Source organism: Embiotoca jacksoni, unplaced genomic scaffold (assembly GCF_022577435.1).
Source record: "Embiotoca jacksoni isolate LCO1_2020_lvr unplaced genomic scaffold, fEmbJac1.0.p SCAF_12, whole genome shotgun sequence".
In the NCBI taxonomy this organism is placed as follows: Eukaryota; Metazoa; Chordata; class Actinopteri; family Embiotocidae; genus Embiotoca; species Embiotoca jacksoni.
Genome location: NW_027185252.1, coordinates 17,629,445 through 17,652,034, shown reverse-complemented (window position 1 = coordinate 17,652,034; position 22,590 = coordinate 17,629,445). Strand labels below are relative to the sequence as shown.

General features: G+C 41.5%; 2 protein-coding genes across 2 annotated transcripts in view; one reads left to right on the top strand and one right to left on the bottom strand.

The window, feature by feature from the left end:
* The window catches only part of dntt (deoxynucleotidyltransferase, terminal), an 88,612-nt gene that overhangs the window by 60,859 nt on the left and 5,163 nt on the right, over nucleotides 1-22,590 (bottom strand). The window contains exons 2-6 of the mRNA XM_069145241.1: nucleotides 20,630-20,804; nucleotides 18,069-18,176; nucleotides 6,244-6,414; nucleotides 2,836-2,907; nucleotides 2,522-2,645 (exon numbers count right to left, since the gene is read on the bottom strand). Of these exons, the coding sequence (XP_069001342.1) occupies nucleotides 2,522-2,645; nucleotides 2,836-2,907; nucleotides 6,244-6,414; nucleotides 18,069-18,176; nucleotides 20,630-20,804 (650 nt within the window). The remainder of the gene's footprint in view (nucleotides 1-2,521; nucleotides 2,646-2,835; nucleotides 2,908-6,243; nucleotides 6,415-18,068; nucleotides 18,177-20,629; nucleotides 20,805-22,590) is intronic.
* blnk (B cell linker) overlaps nucleotides 17,836-22,590 on the top strand; it is a 35,815-nt gene continuing 31,060 nt past the window's right edge. Inside the window, exon 1 of the mRNA XM_069145239.1 lies at nucleotides 17,836-18,047. The gene's annotated coding sequence lies outside the window, so the exon portion shown is untranslated. The remainder of the gene's footprint in view (nucleotides 18,048-22,590) is intronic.

Genomic DNA, 22,590 nt, shown 5'->3' with positions numbered 1-22,590 from the left:
AAACGAATGCAGTTCGTGGGATCTCTGTCACTGAGTCCAATCGAAGCTGTTGTTATCTGCGTGCCTGGTTGTTCCTATCTTGCTGTATTTCTGTTCATTCAGCTTGTATCAGATTGGATTATTGCATCACCTTTGAGAATATAGTCGCTGCCGATGTTTGCTCTAAACTGGAACTTTGTTTAAACTGCATTTCCTCCAGTTTATTTGCATTATTTTGAAGCCATAGAGTCATGGGTCTATGTATGACAACAGCAGTCTAGCAGCAGGTCCATCACTTTTAATCCAGAGTGAAACACTCAACATGTGTCATTTTATTCATGCATGGTTTCCACAGGATGAAGCTCACTGAGTCTTCCTGTAGCACATTTGTGGTGTGTTGATGGATCGCCATGCAGTCTGGTGCCAACATTTAGTACTGTATTTTTTAAATTTGTTGATGCCCTCCCTTTTAAACAAGTCATCATTTTATATTTTACACTTTGGTTTATGACCAAATACCTTCAAAATTAATGACATTCTCGTTGACTTCAGCTGACCTAATCTCCCACCGTTCTGACTGTGACATCCATCAAGTCTTTTTGATCATTTTATGGTCATAAAGTCCTCTGACAAAGTAAACAATAAATACAAGGTTAATGACAGCAGCTGTATAGTTGAGATTCATAGCATCGTGGAGATCAGATGGATCTCTGGACATAACAAAGGTTTAAGCTGTGGATAAAGTGAAATAGGTCCTCAAACCTCGAAATGCTAGCATGCTAACAGGCTAAAATTGTCACAAAGTCAACATAAGTTTTCATAATTGACAGGGAGCAAGGTCATTGGACAAAGAAATTGGTATTCCCCAGCAGGCCTTCTTCATTTGTAACTTTTGAGAATAAAACAACCAAATTAAGTCATCCTCAATGATGGGTAGCTATTTTTTCTACCTACATGTTATAAACCTACTTTTCTTTTTTCAATAAAATACATGTTTTATTACTAATAGAGTTTTTTGCATGTTAATAAAGTAAAAAAAAAAAAGATACTTAAAATAGTCTATGACTCAAAACCAAAAGTGACAAGGTTGGAAGCAGCTGCACAATTTCTGATGAAGTCATGGTTACTCTAAAGACCAAGTATAATAGATCAGGTGTGAGAGGGCTCGGTTCAGAGTTTAAACGTTGCATTGCAACATTGCAACAATTCCACTATTGATAGTTGTGCCATTGTGAAATATTGTTGGGAAGTTTTTAGTTGAATATCAAAGTGTTGGACAAATGGAAAAGGGGGTGGGAATTGCTTGTACCAAATTTCATGGCAACACAATAAGTCAGGGCCAAACACTGACCAAGTAGTATTGCCATTCACTGAAACATGTTTCAGATAGGGCTAAAAACATTGATTTTATTACCTCACCACAACTGCTGAAGATAAAATCCTGCTACAGATCAAACATTTTTTTTTTTCTGCTTTAATCTATTAACCAGTTTGTTTTTCTTCACATTGAGCAGTGCAGCCTCTCAGAGCCACTATTACATTACATTTCATTTAGCTGACACTTTTATCCAAAGCGACTTACAATAAGTGCATTTCAACCATGAGGGTACAAAACCCAGAACAACAAGAATCAAGAAAATACAATTTCTTCAAGAAAGCCAAACTACAAAGTGCCATCAGTAAGTGTCATTTTAAACTACTAAAGTTCTGCTGTTCAAGGTAAAGTCGGAAGAGGAGTGTTTTTAGTTTGCGGCGGAAGATGTACAGAGTTTCTGCTGTCCTAATGTCGGTGGGGAGCTCATTCCACCATTTAGGAGCCAGGACAGCAAACAGTCGTGATTTAGTAGAGTGTTTAGCTCAGTGAGGGAGAAACAAGCCGATTGGTAGAAGCAGAGCGGAGGGAGTTGGCTGGGATGTAAGGTTGGACCATGTCCTGGATGTAGACCGGACCCAATCGAGCTATTGTGGCTCTTTGCTGTTCAAATTTTTTTAGCAGCTAATTAATTTGCTCTTGTTCTGGAAACCATCCAAGAAAATGTGCATCCAAACTCTGTAATTGAACCAAATAACAATATTCCAAAAGCAATAGAGAATGAGACCCCGCAGAAACATGAACCAAAATCCTCCACAAACACGTCAAACAAATCATAACTCTCCCACTGTTATTTAGCGACCTCTCATGGCCTTTGCTTTGACGGCCCACTCTGCCCCGGCTTGATTGATGAGAACTCGTATGAATTCTGCAGCGAGCAGTCACTATTCATTGATTATTTTTTTTTAAAGAACATCCCTGCTGCCTTTTCCATTGTTTTTTTTGTTTTTTTTTCATATCTCATTTCACTTTAGAGAAAATATATTACAGCTACTCTGCTCCATAAGGAGCCTCCTTTGGGATTAAAAAGGATAAAAAAGTCCCAAATGACACGCCGGCCCCCCTGGAGAAATTCCGCCTATGAGTCTCTCTTAGAAGCAAACTGGAGGAGGAGATTTTCTATAATAATTTGTGAAGTGACAGAGTGAAGACTGTGACATGTTGATGTACCACTTTGTTGCATCCGGTTTAGACGAATGCTGGGATCTGCCAGAATGTGGCTGAATGAGCGCAGCCCTCTGCGGTACCACTTCTCCGCCGTCTTCGGTCCAACCCCAAACACACTCGTGAACAGCTGGCAGGAAACGAGGTAAGGACGTAATCAAGGAGACAAGCTCTGAAAATGACAGGCTCTTCTCAGAAGAGGTTAGCATTCACAGTTTCGAGGAGCTCTGTGTCCTTACAGAGAGGGCAAACGCAAAGCTATTTCACAGCATTTAAAAAGCAAGAAAGCCTATTTTCTCAAAGTTTTTTCATCCACTGACCTTTAGTGTTTGATACCTTTCATCAGAGAGTATTTTCTCGACTGCAAATGAACGGCCACATTGAATGATCTCCTGCAACACATAAAAGTAGCTGATGTTATTAAGAGAAGCGACGTCTGCATCGGCATGTTTTCCCCTCCTTTCTGTTCAACTATTAACAAGTCGCCCCCGAATTTGAAACCCATTTTGAAAAAACATTTCCAGGTGTCCTCATTTCCATTTCTTTTCTTTTCAAGAAATAACAACCTTAGTGCTGTGAAACTTTGGGATTAATGCCGGTTTTATGGCATGCATAAAAAAAAATCCCTGGGTAATGTTTTCCCTCGCTTCTTTTGTTTGCTCTGAAACAACTTTGCTCGGCGTCTAATTGTCTGCCGCTCTCTGCAGAGCACCAGCTAATTTGCTGGTCACATTTTAAATGTCTTCATTATGTGAGGGCGTAAAATTCAGGTGGTAGTTAACTGGTTAGTATCAGCTGCTCTCAGGGGAGAGTGTGAAAGTGTTCCTCTGTATTTGTGCTTTACAATAAGAATGTGCGTGCATTTAAAAGGCTGTGTATGAAGGAATGACAGCGGTATCAATGAACCAGTGGACCACAGATCCACAGTGTGAGTACAGTGCAGTTTTGAAGCAGCCTTCACTGCTCAATGATGCATCCACGCGTCCACCTCTGCTTTTCAAGCCTCCAGCTAAGGCCAACCTCAAACACAAGGATAATGCTCCAACACACTCCCTGCTCTGGGAAAGACACACTTCTTCTTTTCTCTCTCTCTCTCTCTCACACACACACACACACACACACACACACACACACACATGCAGAAAACACATACTGACTATTCATCCCCAACTCTGCCTCAGTGCTCCCAGACTTTCATGTCAGTAGGTTCATATCTTTCCCCCACTTTGGATGCTCAGTCAGCAGTGAGCGGTTCAGCCGCAGCTGACAGAGTGTCACTCCGATGTTCACAGGCACATCAAACATTTTGTTTTTACTCTGTTTGGTTTCACTTTGTTTTGCGTGTCATGTCATTTTCTTGTTTTGAGCGTCGATCTGTTCAAAAGCGACAACCTAGCGAAAGAAAAACTCGCCGCCAGGCGTGCGTCTGCATTGTGGAAGAACAACAAGCGGGAGAGGTCATTCTCTGGCAGTCTAATTTGGTCTCCGTGGGACATTTATGTTATTTTGTTTCATGAATCTGCCTCGGCGCTGACAGATTTGACAGATTTGGAAAGTTGCACTCGAGACCCGCTGTGTGTATGTTAGGTTTAACGTGTCAGGGAGTTGGATTGCAGAGCTCACCTTGTTATCCTACAGGGACTCGCCGTTTTCTCCAAGCAAACATTTTTCACCACTTTCCCTGACAGCCTGCCATGATTTCTGCCCTGAGCTCCACTGTAGGTGAGGGAATGAAGTGACCCAAAAGGACTTTTATTTTTTTACTCAAAGACAAAATAAATTTGTCTGATGTCTGACGTATAGAGAAACTTTTGCTTGAGTGTCTGTCAACCTGAAATTTAAAAAGTACTTTTCATATATTCTCAAAAGATTAAACTCAACATTGAATTTCTTTTAACCTTCAATGCCAGACAGCAAATGGGTTCTGCAAGATGAAATCCCACTTTGGCCTCTCCTTGAGAGAGATGGTTACTGATTTAGCTACATTGTTGTTGAGCAAAATTTAAAGGAATATGCCACCAAAAAATAATTTGATGGTGTGAAATACTTTGTAAACAACACCTCCTTAAAGCTCTGCGGTCCCACTGGAACAACTTTATCAAAAGGAGAATGCTGGTGTTATTTTAGGTTCTTGCTGTCAACAAGTACAATGTGTTTGTCCATCTCTTAATCTGTTCTGACTTTGAAACCTTCATTTTAAAAACAAAGCTCACTAATTTCAGCTGCACACAAGAAACTCAAACAGCAGGAAACAGAATATTTGTTCAGAACCGTTAATAAACATTTGGTGATTTTAGTAACTCGGCCCACATCGATCAGCCCTGGAATCCGAGGTCCCCTGTTGTGTAGTGCTTTTCAAGGTTGAGGATGGTATCATATTCACTTTAATCTTTATGAGCCTGGTGTGATTTGAGTGCATTTTCTTTTCCATCTTTCCTTACTAACTTGTGGTACATGTGCATTATGTTTGATTCACTTCATAACTTTAAATTTACGCAGCAGCTCAACCAACATTTTCAACAAATATTAGTTTTTTGTATAATGCAGGGCCGAAGCCCACCTCGATGTATTGCTGAGGTTTTTTTTTTTTAAAGGTGTGGGGGCCACAGTAATGTTGTGCATAATGGACACTGTACACCCCCTTTTTTCATGTATTATTTTTATTGTGTTGGTTTATTATTGTGTTCATGCACACCCTGTTGTACGATCACTTGCAATAGCAACTGTAATATTTTAGTAGGTTGATTTATGGTTAAGGATTTATTCTAAATCGATGTACTCATGGATGTACCTTTGTGTGTCTCAGTGTGCAACAAAGGTATATGAGACTACAAAATTTCAATTATGATTTTACGATTCAATCAGAAAACAAACAGTCTGCAATAGTCAGTAACATAAAATAAGATAAGATTGACTTTATTAATCCCACAGTGGGGAAATTCATCCCATCACAACTATCTTCATGTGCTCTGTTCCTGTCTCTCTTGTAACTACCTAGCAAGAACTTCCTGCTCTTATTATCAACATAGGCGGGGAAACAGTTGGATGAAGTCACTGTAGTAAATAGTAATTCATAGTAAACATTTAAGTGTTTCTGCAATCCTTCACAAAACTGAAAAAAACAGACAAATAGTGAAACGTCTTTTTAACTGAAGTGGCATAAACTAATGTGACAGAGCCACCAACATACAAAAAAAATGAAAGCAAAATTTGCTCTCAAATGCACTCGCTGTGGTAACTTAGTGGAATAGCTTAGTTGTCATATCAGTAAATAGCGTATGTACATGTCTTTTATTCACCGATAAACTACCATTGCAAAGTGGTCAGTGTTACTGCCTTATATGAGAGTTGATGAGAGAGACCTGGAAGTTGCATGTTGGAAGATGTAATCAATCACAGTAAACATTGCATCATTATTTGTTTGCAAAATAATTTTAAAGTGTAGCTGGTTTGAAAGTTTGAGAGTTGGCTTCTGAAAACTTTCACGAGCTTTGATGTCAGAAAATCAAACCCAGATGATAAAAGATGAACAGTCGTGGAATGATGACAACAATTTAGGATTTAATTTCATTAAAAAGTCCGCAGTCCTTTCCATTTACTACGGCTGCATAAATTAAATTCTGTTGCTTCGTGACAGCACCGCTCGCAAAATATAAAACAGATGTATTGACTGTCAGCTGGATTCTGAATTGAGTAAACTTTGTCTGCATGCAGAACATGGGCCTTACCTCCATGATAGCCTTGGTGTGTTCCCCCAGGCAGGGCAGGTCCTTGGTGGCCCCCAGACACTGCACCGCCGAGGGCAGACTCTTCAGGACAGATGCAGCTCTCTTGAAGGCCAGGCATGGGCCCTCGATCTCGTTGAATTCATAGTTCTCCACCAGCACTTCAAACGCATCCTACAGGGGGACGGAGGCGAGGACAGGTGAAGGCAGATGGAAGAATAATGTAGGAGAACATGAAAAAATGCATTATTCCACCTGTAAGATGGAGTAAATAAGCATTACAAGGTAGAGTTGTTGCATAAATCATCCACTTAAACAAGAGAAAAAGGAAAAGAGAGGCAGAACAAAAATGTGTCAGGTGTGCATTCACATGTGAGAAGCACTGACCCGTACAGGAAACCGGACAGGAGCACCTTCCATTTCCTTCCTCCGTCCCTCTATCCCTCCTCTCTGCCTCTGTTGCCCTCCCTGTCACTGTCCCTGTTCAGTAGCACCTGCTGCATGTTGCTTCTCTTCTGGATGACCAGACAGGAACATTAGAGGCTGGCGAACACCAGACAGGAACCTGTCATTTTCCACTTGTTCACAACAGGCTTCCCAGGGGACAGCCATTGACTTTAGCTTTACAAAGGCAACATGTTTGCTTCAATAGGCTCCAGCCAGGATCCCAGAATGAAGACTGGATGTAGTTGAAAGCATAGAGAGAGCGCTAACAGAAGCTGATGATTTAAAGCTGCTGTAATCAATGTTCCAATATCAAACATTGATCAAATTACCATATATGAAGGAGTATTTTAGTGTTTTTCAGCTTATTGTTTTGTTATTTTGGCTTACAAACCTGACCCTCAGCATTGTTTTTTAAACCATTTCAGCAAAAAGCTCTTAAAACCTGAAGAGACATATATTCATTTCAGGAGCTGGGACCAAAACAGAGCTAAAAGCAAAGTGAACACAAATTCCATAAATGCTCATATCTTTTCACAGGAGACATTTTGACACATCACAAAAGAAAATGCCCATGTATGAATAATAAAATCAGTGATGGGTTTTGTGAAACTGACAGGATAATAATCAGCTATTTTGACTGGTTTATTTTTTAAGAAAAAAAGTTGTGATTGATGATTGTCTGATCTACTGTACTTCTTTTCTACTATAGTAAAGTCAACATGTTTAGGTTTTGGTCTCCTCGAGATTTAATTCATTGCTTAATAAATGGCCACATGGTGGTACTACCCTCACCAAATCAGCACGCCTCCAATAATGTTTTGTCTTTCTTTTGTTTCCAGTCATTCATTCACAAAAAAATTTGTTATAATTTGTTAAATTTTTTCATGGTAAGAAAATGACAAACATTCAAAATGTATGCGTTTTATTTTCATCATATTGCAAGAGAATAAAGTGAGAAAAAAATACTTCATGAAACAACTTGAGTGCCACACTTTCTAAAACGAGAGTATATTGGCACTCAGCAGAACATTTGGCACCATGTTCAGGTGGACTGCTTCACAGTCTGTGCTGCTGCTGGAGTGATGAGCTACTGTGGCAGAACCAAAGGGAGGAAAACATGTCACCACAGGGGGGTTGGATCATCATCATTATGGCCATCCATTAGCTAAACAAGTAATACTCTCATGTAGGCTACAACAAAACATTCCAAATGTGTCTGAGATGGAGCAGGTTGGTGCTGTGAGGAATAAAGAGCAGTGGGGTTGTGACTATAGTAGAATTACCATCATTTCTAATAGGCAGCATTTTCCTGAAAAAATAAGTGGTTTGTTTTTTTTATGAAAGAAAGAAGGTAGAATTCTCCGAAATAAAGTGTTACGTAGTTCTTTCCATTTCTTTCTATTTAGCCAGCAGCCAGCTTCAAAATGATCAAAACAGACATTAACAAAAAAAAAGGAAAAACTACACTGCAGTAGAAGTTTATCTACTAAAGAGTAGCATATCAAATATGTCATGGAAAAGTGATTTTATTATTATATTTCAATAATTTATAGAAGCACATAACACGAAATATTGACATGTTGCGTCATGAAAAGTGTTCTTGTAAAAAACTCAAAGTCTGTTGCGTTGTGCTTTTAAATGCCAGAAATTTCATAACTGCATTGTCTTTTTATCATCATATTTTACAAATTGTTCATGTCCTATTTTACTATGTATTTTAAAATGATGTCCTTTTCCTCAGCACGCCTCCAATGATGTCTTATATTTTTTTCAAACTTTTATCATTTCCTTCAAAGAACAAATTGTGCTTCTGTCATTTGGTTTTTAATAGAAAACCCATTACAGTAGACCAAAGCCTTCCACCTTCTGTCTGTCTTGTTCATTAATGTTGTGTATTGATAAGGAGCATAATGTCTGTTAAGTGTACTTCTGTATGACAACAGTAATGATAAGCAGTGACTGAAACAACACACGAAACTGCCTCATGTACAAAATGTTTAATACAGTACGACACAGCCTTAGACAGTATATGGATCTGAAAAGTGAAGCCAATGAGGAAGTTCCTAAAAGTTCAATACCACTGAGGGCCACTGGGAGCTGGAAACAATAAACTCCCTTTCAGAAAGCATTAACTTCTCTCATGAAATACAGTGAATAGATTTTTGCAACAAGTCATTATGATATCATTTGCTAAATTAACTCTTTCTGATGAGTGTTCGGTGGACCTTATGAAAATAATTCCATAATTAATTAGATATTAGGTATGTCTGGGGGGGTGCCTGGTTTAATTGACGTGTCTGAGGTGCATTCAGGTTTCCAGTATAGGTGGGCGGGCGTAGTGTCCTTGTGTTCTCAGTAAGATCCAACCCTCGCTTACCCACTGAGTAAGTTGAATGAATTGACGTCCATTGTGAATGAAACTGAAATGGTTGAATAAATTTGTCCACTGGAGTCTGAAACTCATACACTGACTATCTTGTCAGTTCCACACACCAGGCCAGTGAGGTGGGAGCAATTGTTGGAAATCATGACATTTAGCCACCATCAACTAAAACATTAGAGGATTAGAGATACTGTTCAACCATCCAAAAAGAGCTTAAATATATGACTGGACTGGTCACACAACTTCTAAGAAATCAAATGGCTCTTTTAGTCCTCGGGTTTGATTGACTTATAGATAATTTTGGTAAACTGACAGCCATTTTTCACCACGTACAATTTGACTTGTTATAGTAGCAAAAAGCTCGAGTTTTTAAAAAACATTAACAATATTATTGTTGCACTCAAGTGTCCCAGTAAACCATGACCGCGTGACAGTGAGCCAACATGCACAACACCAGGCTGGCTGCACTGGCCAGAGAAGGGTTCACTTACAGTTCTCAGGCATGACGCCAACTGTATATTTGTATCTGTGTTTCTACAGGCCGGTGCATTTGGCTGTGATCACTGTCAAAAATGCTTTATAGTAGAGTGAAGAACTGCACGCCCACTACAAGCGACCCTCACATTACATTCATTTAATTCAACATCAATAAGTGATTAATGGAGCTGTAAGAAGACCAGCCACAGAGTGGTCTTCGCTACGAGCCCTACGAGCTCAAAATGAGTCTAATGGTTCCTAACATTTGGGTCAGCACTGTATATTATGCTAACGCTTGTGTGTTGCTGCTCTGCCATTTATGTAGTGCTTAAATCAGTAGTGTTTAAAGAGAGTACAAAGATACAAACTGATATCAGTTTAATACCATTCTGCCAGTGCCTAAAGGACAAATACTGAAAGCCACTAAAAGGACAAAACAAATTTTCAATCCAGGACCTGAACTTAAAGCAGTTCGGTGTTACCGAAGCTCCGGATAGACTCCGACACACACACATACCTTCGTTCATTTTCCTCCAGCCGATCTGCTACCTGAGGTCACTGCACCACCCGCAGTCCTGTGCAGACATGCAGCCTCAGGTCAGTGAGCAGCAGACTGTAGTCCAGCTCACCCAGGAGACGCACTGACCCGTTTACTGCAGCACATGGGAAGGGACCGACCCTTTACACCACACAAACAAACTCTCTCACACACACACAGCTGGGCTCTCCTCACAGTATGCGACAAATAGGAAAAGCAAGCTTGTTGCTGGAAAGGTGAAAGGGCACTCTTGTGTTTAGTGAGCCGGATGTGTTACGAGCAGTTTGCATAGATGTGCTGGGACTAATGCACCGAAGCTAGCAGAACCTCAGTCACAACAATAACAACAACAGTTGTTAAACTTCGGCTTATCCAAAATATAAAAAGACTAGGTTTAAAAAGACCTAGTGTTTGTCTGGATCATGTATGAAACGCTAGAAGGCTTTTCATTTCATTAGGCTGGAAAAGCTGCAGCAGTAATGAAGTCAATGTACCAGACTGTAATGAAGAAGAGCAGTAAGGCAAGGCTCACTATTTACCGGTCAGTCCACATCCCTACTCCGATCAATAGCGATGAATTCTGGGTAATGACCGAAGGAAAAAAATTGCGAGGCAGCTTCGGATCCTCCGGGACAAGGAGGATGTTGCAGGGAACGGGGATGCTTTCTCCTTTCACAATAATCCAAATTGGACCAAGCGGTTAAGAAGATAAGATGAGCTTTTCATTTGAAACGGATACAGGAAGTGGTCATCCAGCATTTGGCCGACCTATCGCGTAACTTTGAGCACTCACTCAGCAACAGACGTTCACCTTTCCAGGGCCCTGCTGGTGCAGTCCAGCCAAAAAGACAATCCATACAACAACATAAAGTGTAGATTCTTAATGGGAACAATGAACTCTATCAAATGAAGCAGGTACATGAAAGAAAGACAACATTTATCTGCTTAACGTATGTTGTACATTTGGAGTCATCTTCTTTTTTAACCTGCATAAAGGCAACGTTTGAAAAATCTCTGTACTGAAATCATGAAGATTAAAATTCTTACCTTGTTTTTAACATTTTAAATTATAGAGGGCTTAGATTACTATTAATCATGTGAAATAAAGGATTATCTTGTTTTATCTTATCTTAAAAGGGTGACTTAGATTGACAAACCCACAGACATACTAAGTATATGGAAATTGTTGGCTTTTTTGACATTACTAAACATGCAAATATTCATGCCTACAGATAAAGGTGATATACTCAAACAAAAAACAGATAAAATTAACATTTTGTGGTCATTTTTTTAAATCTTCCAAAAATAAAAACACATCAATCAAACGTAAAATGTAAGTTCACATTCAACACACCTTCAGATCCATCAAAGTGGAATCAGGGGTTCTAGATTAGGTGCCAATTATTAGAACCTCCTCGGGCAGCAACACATGGAACCTGTCACATCTAAACCTCCAGCAATCTATAGGGTCTGATAATCTCTCTGCTAATGAAGTGTGTGGTATCATATCAAGATCAAAAGAGCTCTTTATAGCCTTCCAGAAAAAAAAATCCAAGGTAAGAAAAACCATCTACAAGTGGTGCAGATTCCAATCGGCTTTAACAGGCAGCAGGACACACAAGAAAACCCTCAAGCATCTTGAAGAGTGGTCAAGCCTACGTCAGAGACTGTTGGACACTCAAGAAAAACACCTGCAAGAAGTTATTTCCACTAATGGGGGCAACATAGATTCTGATGCTAGAGGTGTACTTAAGGACTCTCTCACGCACACACACACACACACTTATACACACCCTGTGCACAAGGCTGTCAACTGTCATGTAGTCGTAGCAGCTGTGTGCAGTCAGCGCTGCAGGCTCCAAAATCCACCCTGCATATGCGTTCATCTAATTAATGAGGAGTTAAAACTTAGTGCGCAGGGACGTTGATATAGCACGCCGATTTACCCCCCACCACCAGATATCATGGACATGCCTGCGAGTCATGTTCGCACAGCAACCCGCCTCACTGCATGCGCAAAAAGAAACCATGAAAGGAGGTCAGAGGACCCACTGAGAAGAGTTTTACAACGATTAACATCTAGGAGATGAATTTGATCCATCTCATCTCTAATGAATAAGTAGTGGCCATAATTCTAAATCATCCCTCTTTCTCAAGTTTTAACTTTGATGAAGGATAAAAGTTTCACGAGTCTTTTATGAACACCATCAATAATACATTTTCCAAAACAATTAAAAGTAAAAATTCACCTTTTTATGCAGATGTCCACTCAGTGTTGGTGGTAAATGTAGTCACCTGAAGCGATGCATTCTTCAGTGTGTGCTTCATTGACAGAGAAAGCTGAGTTTTTCTGAGCAGTGCCTGAACTGTCTGAACTGAACTTTCTGTATCATAAGTTGTGCAGTTGGGTCTAGTCTACACTAACCCGGTGTTACAAACAGGTGACAAAAATATTAAGTGGTCATCTACCCTCTCAGCCCTGCTGGTTTTAGTTGCCTTTTCCAGTTTATAGTCATTATCCTTTCAACCGTGAGTTAAGGAGAAAACTTTCACGCGTAGTAATGAACCAACAGGTTCTGTCAGTCGGCAAGAGCGACAGCATCCAACAAAAACTGCCCACATTGAAATGCATGGCAGCAGGATGATTCTGCTTCTGTTTGCTCTTTGACCGGATGGTCCCCGCAACACATCTCCTCTCTGGTGCATTTCTTCAGCCGTATACTCAAAAAAAGACAGCTGGAAATCCAAGTCAGCCAAAACATTGTAAAATGAATCCTTGTCCATAACCTCCTCTGCACTCATACGTTGGGATATTATTTTCTATGTTGGAAACATATCGAGTTGCAGTACAAGTAGAGAGACCAAAGTTTTGTTTTGCTGCAGCATGTAGCGCACCCACTAGCAACTCAGACAGCTCGAGGTCTGAATCTCGCCACCATCCTATTCAAAGCAGGACACTTGTGCAGCCATACGCCGCTCCCTTCACTTCTGCCACATTGGGAACGCTCCTTGGGAACACGTTAAGCACCATCTGCGATTCACACTGGATCTCCTCCACAATGTCAAAACCGCAACCCTTCAGCTTGAACCTGATTTTGGGGAACAGAAGGAAGTTGCAGGGAGCCAAATCTGGAAAGTAGAGGGAAACTTGGACGTTATCACACGTTGTCATGTTGGAGAACACAATTGCCATTGGACAACAGATCAGATCGTTTGCACTGACTGTTTCCACTCAGATGTATCTGAATCGGTCCAAGTCTGTGTTGACGATTTGTGGAGCACAAACCCGCAAATGTCAAAGAAAACCACCGTCATGTTCTTGGTTGCTGACCTTCTTTGGTCTTGAACAGTGAAGTTCTGCCCCTCTCAAAACACGTCGCCCAGCTGATTGCTTCATTGTCGTTGAGGTCTCGATTGCGGATTCCTTGAGTTTGACACAAAATTTGATGTGCACTCGCTACTCAAGTTCCAGGTCCAAATCACAAATGCGCACGTACAAGTGCTCACAAAAACATGTGTAACTAAGGTGCTGATCTTGATCAAGTGACATAACTTGGCATACTTATTCGCAAAAGTTACTGCTTCTGCCTGCTTCATGCTTATTCCTGTGCTGCGCTTCGTTCAGACGAAACAGAAATGGTTTCTGAACCTTTGATTGCACCTTGTGAACCAGGTGCTCCAACCTTTCTGAGAGCTGCTTTGACAAAATGAATTTATTCACATAGTTGAGCTCCACCAAACCAGCTGAATGAGTTTCTTTTACGTTAACAAGAAAAAAATGATACAAAACACACACACACACACACACACACACACACGCACACACACACACACACACACATACTCAAACAGAAGCTCACAAGCTACCCAGAGCCCAGAGCTACTGGTTAGGGAACCCTGTTGTAAACCATCACAGTGATTGCACATCCACTTAAAAAGTGGCAAATTTTATTTTTCAACCAAATACCAACAAAACTCAACTGCTTAATCCTTTTCTGATCTTTATAGCTTTTGTTTGTTGACTCTTTAGGTTTTGAACTCCACCAAGTGAATGAGGAAAATCAATTTGATGCATTGAAGGTTCATTACTTCCATACGGCCTCCGCCCGTCTCTTCATCCGTGGTATTTTTGTTTTCAATACATTGGAGGTCTTGTGCTGCAGGGAAACAAATTCTGGATGTTTTACAACTTCCTCTCTGTACCGCTTTACCCTACTTACTCTTTTCTTCCCGTCCACTCAATAGTCTTGTCAATGTGCTTGCTTGTACGTATCTGAGTGTATGTACAGTATATTTGTGTTGCATGTGTGTTGCTATCAAAGAAAAGGTATTTGAGGCTGTACGTCAATCAGCCAAGACACAAATGTCAATTTTCGTGTCGGTGTACGTCAGGCTTACGGTGGAATTATGACAGCAGAAGACTCGAGGCAAAGCAGATTTTTTTTTTTTTTTTTTTTTTTTTAAGAAGAGAGAGGGTATAAGCTCGACTTGTGTGTGTTAATACGATGTGGATTTCCCACTCACAGCGAGAGCAAGACAGCAAGACACAAAAAGAGTGAGCGAGAGCACAGCAAGAATGGGGGTGCATGGGGGTGAGACATAACAAAAGGGCAGGTAGAAGTGTTTTGGGAGTGAAAGAGACGGAAGCAGAGACGGTGAGGGATAAAGAGGGAGCGGCAATGAATAAATCAATAGTGCACGGCTGTGGAATGAAGGGCCGATTGCTGCCAGGGTGTGATTGACACCTCGCTGGGGTGCTGTTGCTGAGATGATGCTCATCCTCGCTTCCTGATACCGGCACCACCTACTTCCTCTTCCTTCACCGCCGCGTCCTGCTGCCCCGAATCCTCCTCTCCACCCCTCCTTACTGGAATCATTGCCTGGTTTTCCTCAGACTTTGTCTCTCCACACGTACAGCTGTACGAACAAACCGTGTCATCTAAAGCCGGAAGGTGTTGAATATTTACTCAACTTCATTGTATCTTTGTAAAATAAATTGGTTTGGTGGATCAACTGTGAAATCTGGTCAATTTTATGCATTTATTTTATGGGTATCACTAAAACAAGCCAGGCTTTTCATTTGATGTCGTGTGTTTATACAAATATGAAGACAAATCCAGACGTTGTGAAGTCCCACTGTGGCCTCAGTGGGCCTCATTATCTCTTGCAGTAGTTAAAGGGATAGTTTGACTGTTTGGTAAATTCACACATTGACCTTCTTGCTGAAAATTAGATAAAAATCTCTCACTATAGCTCAAATTTGTGATTGGGCGTTTCTTTCACTGATCCGAAAGTGAAACATGTTGCTGGACTTTGCCATCCATATTCTGTTAGAAAGTTTTAAGGTCCTTTATCTAAAATCATGTTACTCCATCTGGTGGCATTCATTATATGTATTATGCAAAGCAGCTAAAGTACTATGAAGATCAAATATTTGTGAATAAAACTGCCATCTTGGAGTTTAGCTTTTGTGAGTCATGAGTTGGATTGGTAGGGCATTTCGTTTTTTTGTTTGAGACAAGCTCATACGGTTTTGGTTGCTAGGTGACAGTAGCACTGGCACACAGCACTGCATGTACCAAAAACATACAGGGCCACTGCTCTGTGCTTAACCAGAAGAGGAGCCTAAAAGAAGACACAAACTAATATAGCAAGATGTTGTCTCAACAGTTAGCTGTATATAATTTTGTATATTTATTAACAATCTGTGGCATTAAAACTTCCTTTTGTAAGAAAAGTTGTAAAAGGTTTGAGTTAAAAATTCTCCCCACCTTCTCCTCTGAGACCACTCATCACTGCAGGGCTGCCAGCTGACATCGAACTTGCTAATGAGTGAGAATGAACTTTTCAAGCACGTTATTGACAACATCCATGAAGACGCAGCAGTAATCCATATCTGGCCGCCTTCCAGCAATGTGACACTGGATGGCAAAGCCCCCGAAACCAAATAAATGCCAGTAGAATCGCAGTACAAACTGTGTTCCCACTATCCCTTAATTCTCAATGACAAAATACTTAACATCTATCAGTTCAGATTTGCCTTTTGAAGATCAATGAAATAAGGAGATAATTAGGAAACTCTTCAGTTTGCCACCACACGTACTGTATACCAACAAAAAAACAAGCAAGAAATGAAATATGTAGAAACATAGAGATGCACAAATACACATTTTCGAGTCTCTCTGTCCCCTCCAAAGCCTTTTCATTAGATGCATCATTACTGTCCCTCGCGTTCAAGCAGACATCGAGACAGATCAAGCATTGCTTTACTATTGTGGATCAATAGCTTGCCCCTCATTAGCACTGCTACACTACAGTATCATATCCTGTCTGCTGGTTGACTGCTTCTTATTTCCAAACAGGGACTCTGTTTGCAGTCAAAGGGCAAGACAAGACATTTCTTTTATTTCTGTCTGTATTGTAATTGCATTTTGTCTGCCTCAGTGAAGTGTTTTACCTGCTGTTTCCTAAAGTCCACGGCTAGAACAACCTTTCACTCTGCCCTGAAAAGGCTCCTTTGATGTGGCTTTATGTGGAGATAATGAGTTAATCATGGGGATAAGGAAATTGAGTGGGATTGCTAATTATGGAGTTAATGCCGTGGAAAGAAACGGGGGATGAAGAATTGAACAGCAGCCCTCCCCAGGTGAGCCATGTGTGGGTGTGCTCATCTGTATCTGCCCGTCCATGTCCACGTGTACACGTGTCTGTGCATGTGTGTGTGCATGTGTGTGTGAGAGTTTTAACACACACAGGCGAGCTGGCCATGGTGGATATCTGTACACGTATGTGCATCTATTATGTACATTTGCCATCACTGGGAAGTAAAGAGTCATTATGAAACAGATGCCTCACAGGCCCTCGGTAAGCTGTGCTTAATAGGTCTTACAGGAACTCATCAGCGGGTCTCCACACTCCCACACAAACACACGCACAGACACACACTTGCCAATCAGTTCACAGTAATATCGCACATCTCAGACCACCACTTTCATATTCAGGGCCAACTATAGCACCAAGACACTGCTTCTGAGACAGATTAGAAGAAGCTAAATGGAAACGAGTGATGATGTGTTTTTGCATGTAGTCCCTTTTTCTTCTGTATGTAATGTTGTGAATGTCCCTTTAGGTCACAGCAGGGCAATTCAATTTAGAAGTAATTGCTATTTCCATTATGGATTAATCCTGGCAATTATCGTATGATTAATTATTTTTTTAGATTAACTGTTGACTCCATAAAATGCTGGAAAAATGTCAATCAGTTAACCAGAGCCGCAAATGACATTTTTTAGTTGCTTGTTTTTTAAGTCAGAAACAAAAGATATTCAATTTATAACAATAAAAAGACATGGGTAACAAAGCTTTACATTTATGGAACTGAAAACAGCTTCAGTTTGAGAATGAAAAAGGCTCTACATGATTAATGTTTTCTTCCTGTTTTCTGACCTGTTTGTTACTCTGCACCTGCAGCTAAATTGCCATTATCGGTGCAACATCACTTTCCCTTTCTTTCACGCTCATCAACACCTCAGTCAATTATCCTCGCTGCCATTCTGTGGAGGGGAAGAACCTGAGCGGCCCCTTTCCTGAGCCGCCCACTTTCCCCACCCCTCCCTCCCACTCTGCCCACCAGATGGCCGAGGGACAGATCCATCATTGCTTGCGAGGAGTGTCACGTCCACCGGCCATCTTGGCGGAGCGCACGGCGCCTCCGGGCGTGTCCATGGCAGGGATCGTGGACGTGTCAGCTGTTGCGCCTCGGCCGTGCCGCAGCTGCAGATGCTACTCATTTGCAGGTTAATGTATTTCAGGGAGAGTTGTGTCAGAGCGCCGGTGAGTGAAGCAAGCCAAGCCATCCAATTAGAGCAGAACAGATTAGGTGGGGAGCTTTTTACACTGCAAAGTGAGAGCGACAGCCTCTGGTGGCCAAACATGTGAAAGTGCAGCTGTGTCCAGAGCAAGGTGAGAGCAGCGGCTTCTTACTGTGAAAATCTTGTTGTTGTTTTCTGGGGTTGTCCGTCTCTGGCAGGCGTATTGAGAGACTGTGGACACAGTGGGCGTAGTTCCTTCTGTCACTGTGGGCAAGGTATCCTGCATGCAAAAATACCCACAGACTCGTGAACACATGCATACACCATCATATACTGTCTTCATTTCTGAGCCCAAATTGTTGACAGGCTAAACGTGTAAATGTGTGTAAGGCTATTCCCGATGAGCACAGAGCCAAGAGTTCAAATTGAATTACATAAAAATGGAGCCATTTGCCTTGGAGAAGTTATTTTTATGACTGTGTCTCCAGGGCAACAGGCTAATGACACTCATCTCACAGTCTGGTGGCATCCAAATCCATTACGCTACCTAACCCGTGGCATTACAAATCTGCTTGCCATCATCCAATTTGCCTCCTGTAAATTGCCTTTTCATTCGACGAAGAAATGGTTCCCCATTTGTAATATATGTGTCAAAAGGATTACCAATGTAATATTAATATTCTTGCAGACAATTAAACACCACAAAAGGGAACATTGTGTCCATAAAATTACCCATGGATTGGGCGGGAGAATGATACGGACGGGAGATGAGGATGAGGAGGAGGAAGATGGGGAGATTGTCACCAGTCGGTGTTGACTACCTGATGCTGCAGGAGGAACAGGGGTGTCTCAAAAAGATAATGAAAAGAGCCGGTACCTCTCACACTGCTGGGCTGAATCAATCAGTAAGGGATTCCAAAAATGTTCATCATTTATTCTCTGCCAGGAGCCTTTCCTGTCCTCACAAAAAAAAAAAAGTGAATAACTTTGAATATATTTCACGGCACAATTTTTCTGCCAATCAAAAGTAAAACTGCCTTAGAAACTCCCCGACTGCGTTCCTTCTAAATACAACAGGGGTTCTCCATCACTTTTCCACCTCAGCAGCAGTTTGTTTAATCCAATATGGGATTGCGGGTCCGTGGAGACAAACGTCTGTGCATCAGCATGCAGAGGTTGGTTTTCCCCATCTGGGCTCAGTTATTATACAGGCCTATAACTGTGTGCAAGTCAAAGCTCTCTGACTGATCTCAGAGGCAGCAGTATCCCCTCCTGGCCTTCTCTCCTGTGTCCTCTCCACCTTTTCTGTATGGTTTAGATGTAACTAAAATAATGTGTGCAGTCTACGCACTCCGGGGCTTCATTTCCACACCGTCTGCTGAGATGAAAAGGTACAGTAAGCACTGCGGTACCCCGCCCACTCGTGCACTCTGAACCGGTTCCTCTTTCCACGTTGAAGCCTGTCATGCAGGCGGAGGAGTGTTCTCAGGTGGGTTAAAAGAAATCCTCTCGGGCCACTGAGGTCAGGAAGGTTCCACTTCTTAAGGGAAGCTGCTTGCCTCTGCACCTACCTACTAACCCACTTCCTCAGACACCTGTCTCCTAAGAGTGAAAGCAATTCACAAACCAGATGCAAGCTCTGACTCTCTGGCAATCATTTCCATTTTCATTCCCTACATCTTATCACATCGCCATTTAGACAGGCTACACCGCTTCTCTGCACGTCAGGAAAGTAATGGAAAATATTACATTTCAATGGGTTTAATACTTTAAGTTCCTCCCTGACTTGCCGTAGAATATTTATGACAGTAAAACACGCTGCACCTCAGACTACCATAAAGAGCCGCAGGCAAATGTGCCCAAGAAGTAGCCTGTTTGGGGAATATTTTATCTCTACATGGGAGCTCCTTAAATGGATTTATCACTCATAAAAAACAATCTACTGGAAGCGCTGCGCGCATAAATGCCACCGCGTATTACCTCGTTTGCCTCCGAGAGGAGCCGCATTGCAAAACAAGCAGAGAAGTGGGGCCAAGCGGTTACCTGGGGAGACGGGTCAATAAATGTCAGCATGGCATCATTAGCCTCGTCTCCGAATGATGTTAGACGTGCGAAACCCATGTGCCACACTTAGGCTGCCCATGTGGAAGCAAGACAAAAGCATTTTTAGAAAAGGAGGGATTTCACGTGCACTTTCTTCGTGACTGAAAACGTAGATGGCAACCTGGCTTGTGTTTTTCTCTTCTCTACTGCAGAATGAAAAAAGGAGACAACATATTTCTTTACTTTGGATCTATATATGCTGCCAAGCTCTCATAGTGCCATTCACAGGGGAAAATATGTGCACGTCTGTTCGCATGTGTATGTGTCTCTGTTAGTGGGCTGCTCTGAGCCCTGACATCCAGCTGATGGGTTCATTTGACACTCCCACGCAATATGGAGGATGTTTCTCTTGCTATCAGCGAGGTGAAATGTGGTAATACGAGCAGACACGGAGAGAGAGTTGGATGTGTCCTCTTTTAAGAGCCCCTTGACTTCATAGATTTGCAGGAGGAAGAAGAAGCCTATATACCCAGATTGAAAATATATATGTACTTTTCTTTCATAAAGAATTATTACAAGTTTATGATTCCTCAAATTATAATTTCCTGTTGGGTTTGTAGTGCCATCTAGTGCTAACCCAATATCTATCTGGATCTTTCTGCTTAGTTAGTGACACACACACACACAAACCTGAATGAGGTGTCTGGTCTCCACAGCAACAGGTCTCCCCTCTCTCATGCTGTCAGTGAACCATCTGATGTCCAACACATGCATCATGGGTAGATCCTTCAGGCCGCATGTCTTTAGCCACGTCCAAAGAGATGAAGCCTGGCAGTCCTCTGATACCACGTGAGTGACCGCCTCGCTGTGGATGGAGAGAAAAAAGAGCTGTCAGAAAACTCAAAACATCAGTTTATGGTTGTATTTAGGTATGTCAACAACCAAGGAGAAGAGTGAACATCACTTTAAGGAAAGCTTAATTTCACTTAACCGAATCTGAAACAAAAATGTTGGTCTGAAGTCTCGCAAGAGATGACTTGTTGCAGGACAGCAACGGTGGAAACGTAAGTAAGAGTTGGAGAGCGGAAGCCTGTTGTGTTAATCACATACACTTTGATTTTTTTTTTTTTTTTATCATTTAATGAGTATTGAAAACCATGACCCATTCCTAATATGGACACACTGAAGTGGTGGCTGGTTGTCCAACCAATGGATGCTAACAGTGCACACACTGCGCCATGCAGGCCAGTCTGCAGGGAGTATTTTGACCATTGACTATAGATATAAAGAGAGATATAGACATAAAAGTGGACGTAGCTTCTGGCTCTGAAAAATTAGGCCGATGCGGAAGTGCCTTAAACTGCAATCCACCGGGTGCAGCTAGATGTTGACTCCAAAAAGCCTGCCAACGTTTTACATTGCAGCCTGTTTTGTGGATGTCGACTGAAGTGTAGTCACTTTAACCAAAAATAATGGGAAAATAGTGTCCAGGTTGATGAACTTAAAACATGCTTAAGAGCTCCGCAAAGCTGAGAATTGCAGAGTATAAGCGATCCTTTTCACATGTAACCAAGACAAATATATATAAATAAATATACTAATTTGGATTGTTACCACTTTGAATACCCCAAAAACTTGGTTCCAAACCTTAACTACTTCTCTTTGGTGATAAATATTCCTTATAAGCAACAATCAACATGTTTTGATAAAAATTAACTTTATGTATTATTTATTCATTCAGCTGATTTTCTTCATCAGGACAGTGTGAGTGTGTTTTCATCAAATTTGAGAGATCCATAAACACAGCCTCAACACAGCCACCTAAGGTTTGATTAAAAAGATGCTAACTTCTGATTGGTGCCTGAAAACATGTGACATCACCTTTCTCCAATCAAGACCCGCCCACTCATGTAAATCTCTTATGTTAACCAACCAAAACTGTTCAACTTGATTTTAAAAATGACCCTTTTGGGGCCTTTAAGTAATAAAATGTCTCTTAATGTAAAATAAGCAGACAAAAACATAAATACAGTTAATGGATTAGTAGAATTCCATGACTGATTGTTTGACTGAAATATTTCCTTCGCTGCTCAATTTAACACAAAGAACTTTCCTGTCTTGGTCTCAGCAGCATTTTAGAGAGTGCATGGGTGCAAGTGAAGCTTTTGAAATGCAGCTCAGATCTCAGCATCACAGTCTGACTTGTGCTGTTTGGGGATCCACACTGGGTAAACAACAATCACCACCAACTCTCAGTGCCTCCCTCCACTGTTTGATAGCTGAACTCATTCAACCAGTGCCTCCTTCGTTTCCACTGAGACTTTCTCAACAGATTTTTTTTATCACATCACGGCCTCCTCGTCTCCGCTTCCTGCCACGGCATCTAAGTACCGTACCCAATCAGGGCGCCCAGCCATGCATAATTACCCTCAGCATGCTCCTCCTCTTCCTCTGTTGGCGTGGGTAAAGCAGTGGAAAGACCCCTTAAGGGAGGTCCCAGCAGAGCTCAGGCTGAAGCCTAATTGGCCAAATCACTGGCGAAACTAATCCTCTATCTGCTCAACATGCTGTCTAGCTGTCTGGCCACTGATGGTCTATGTTAAAACAAAATCCTCCCCATTACAAAGACATGGACAAAGAGCTGCTCAAAC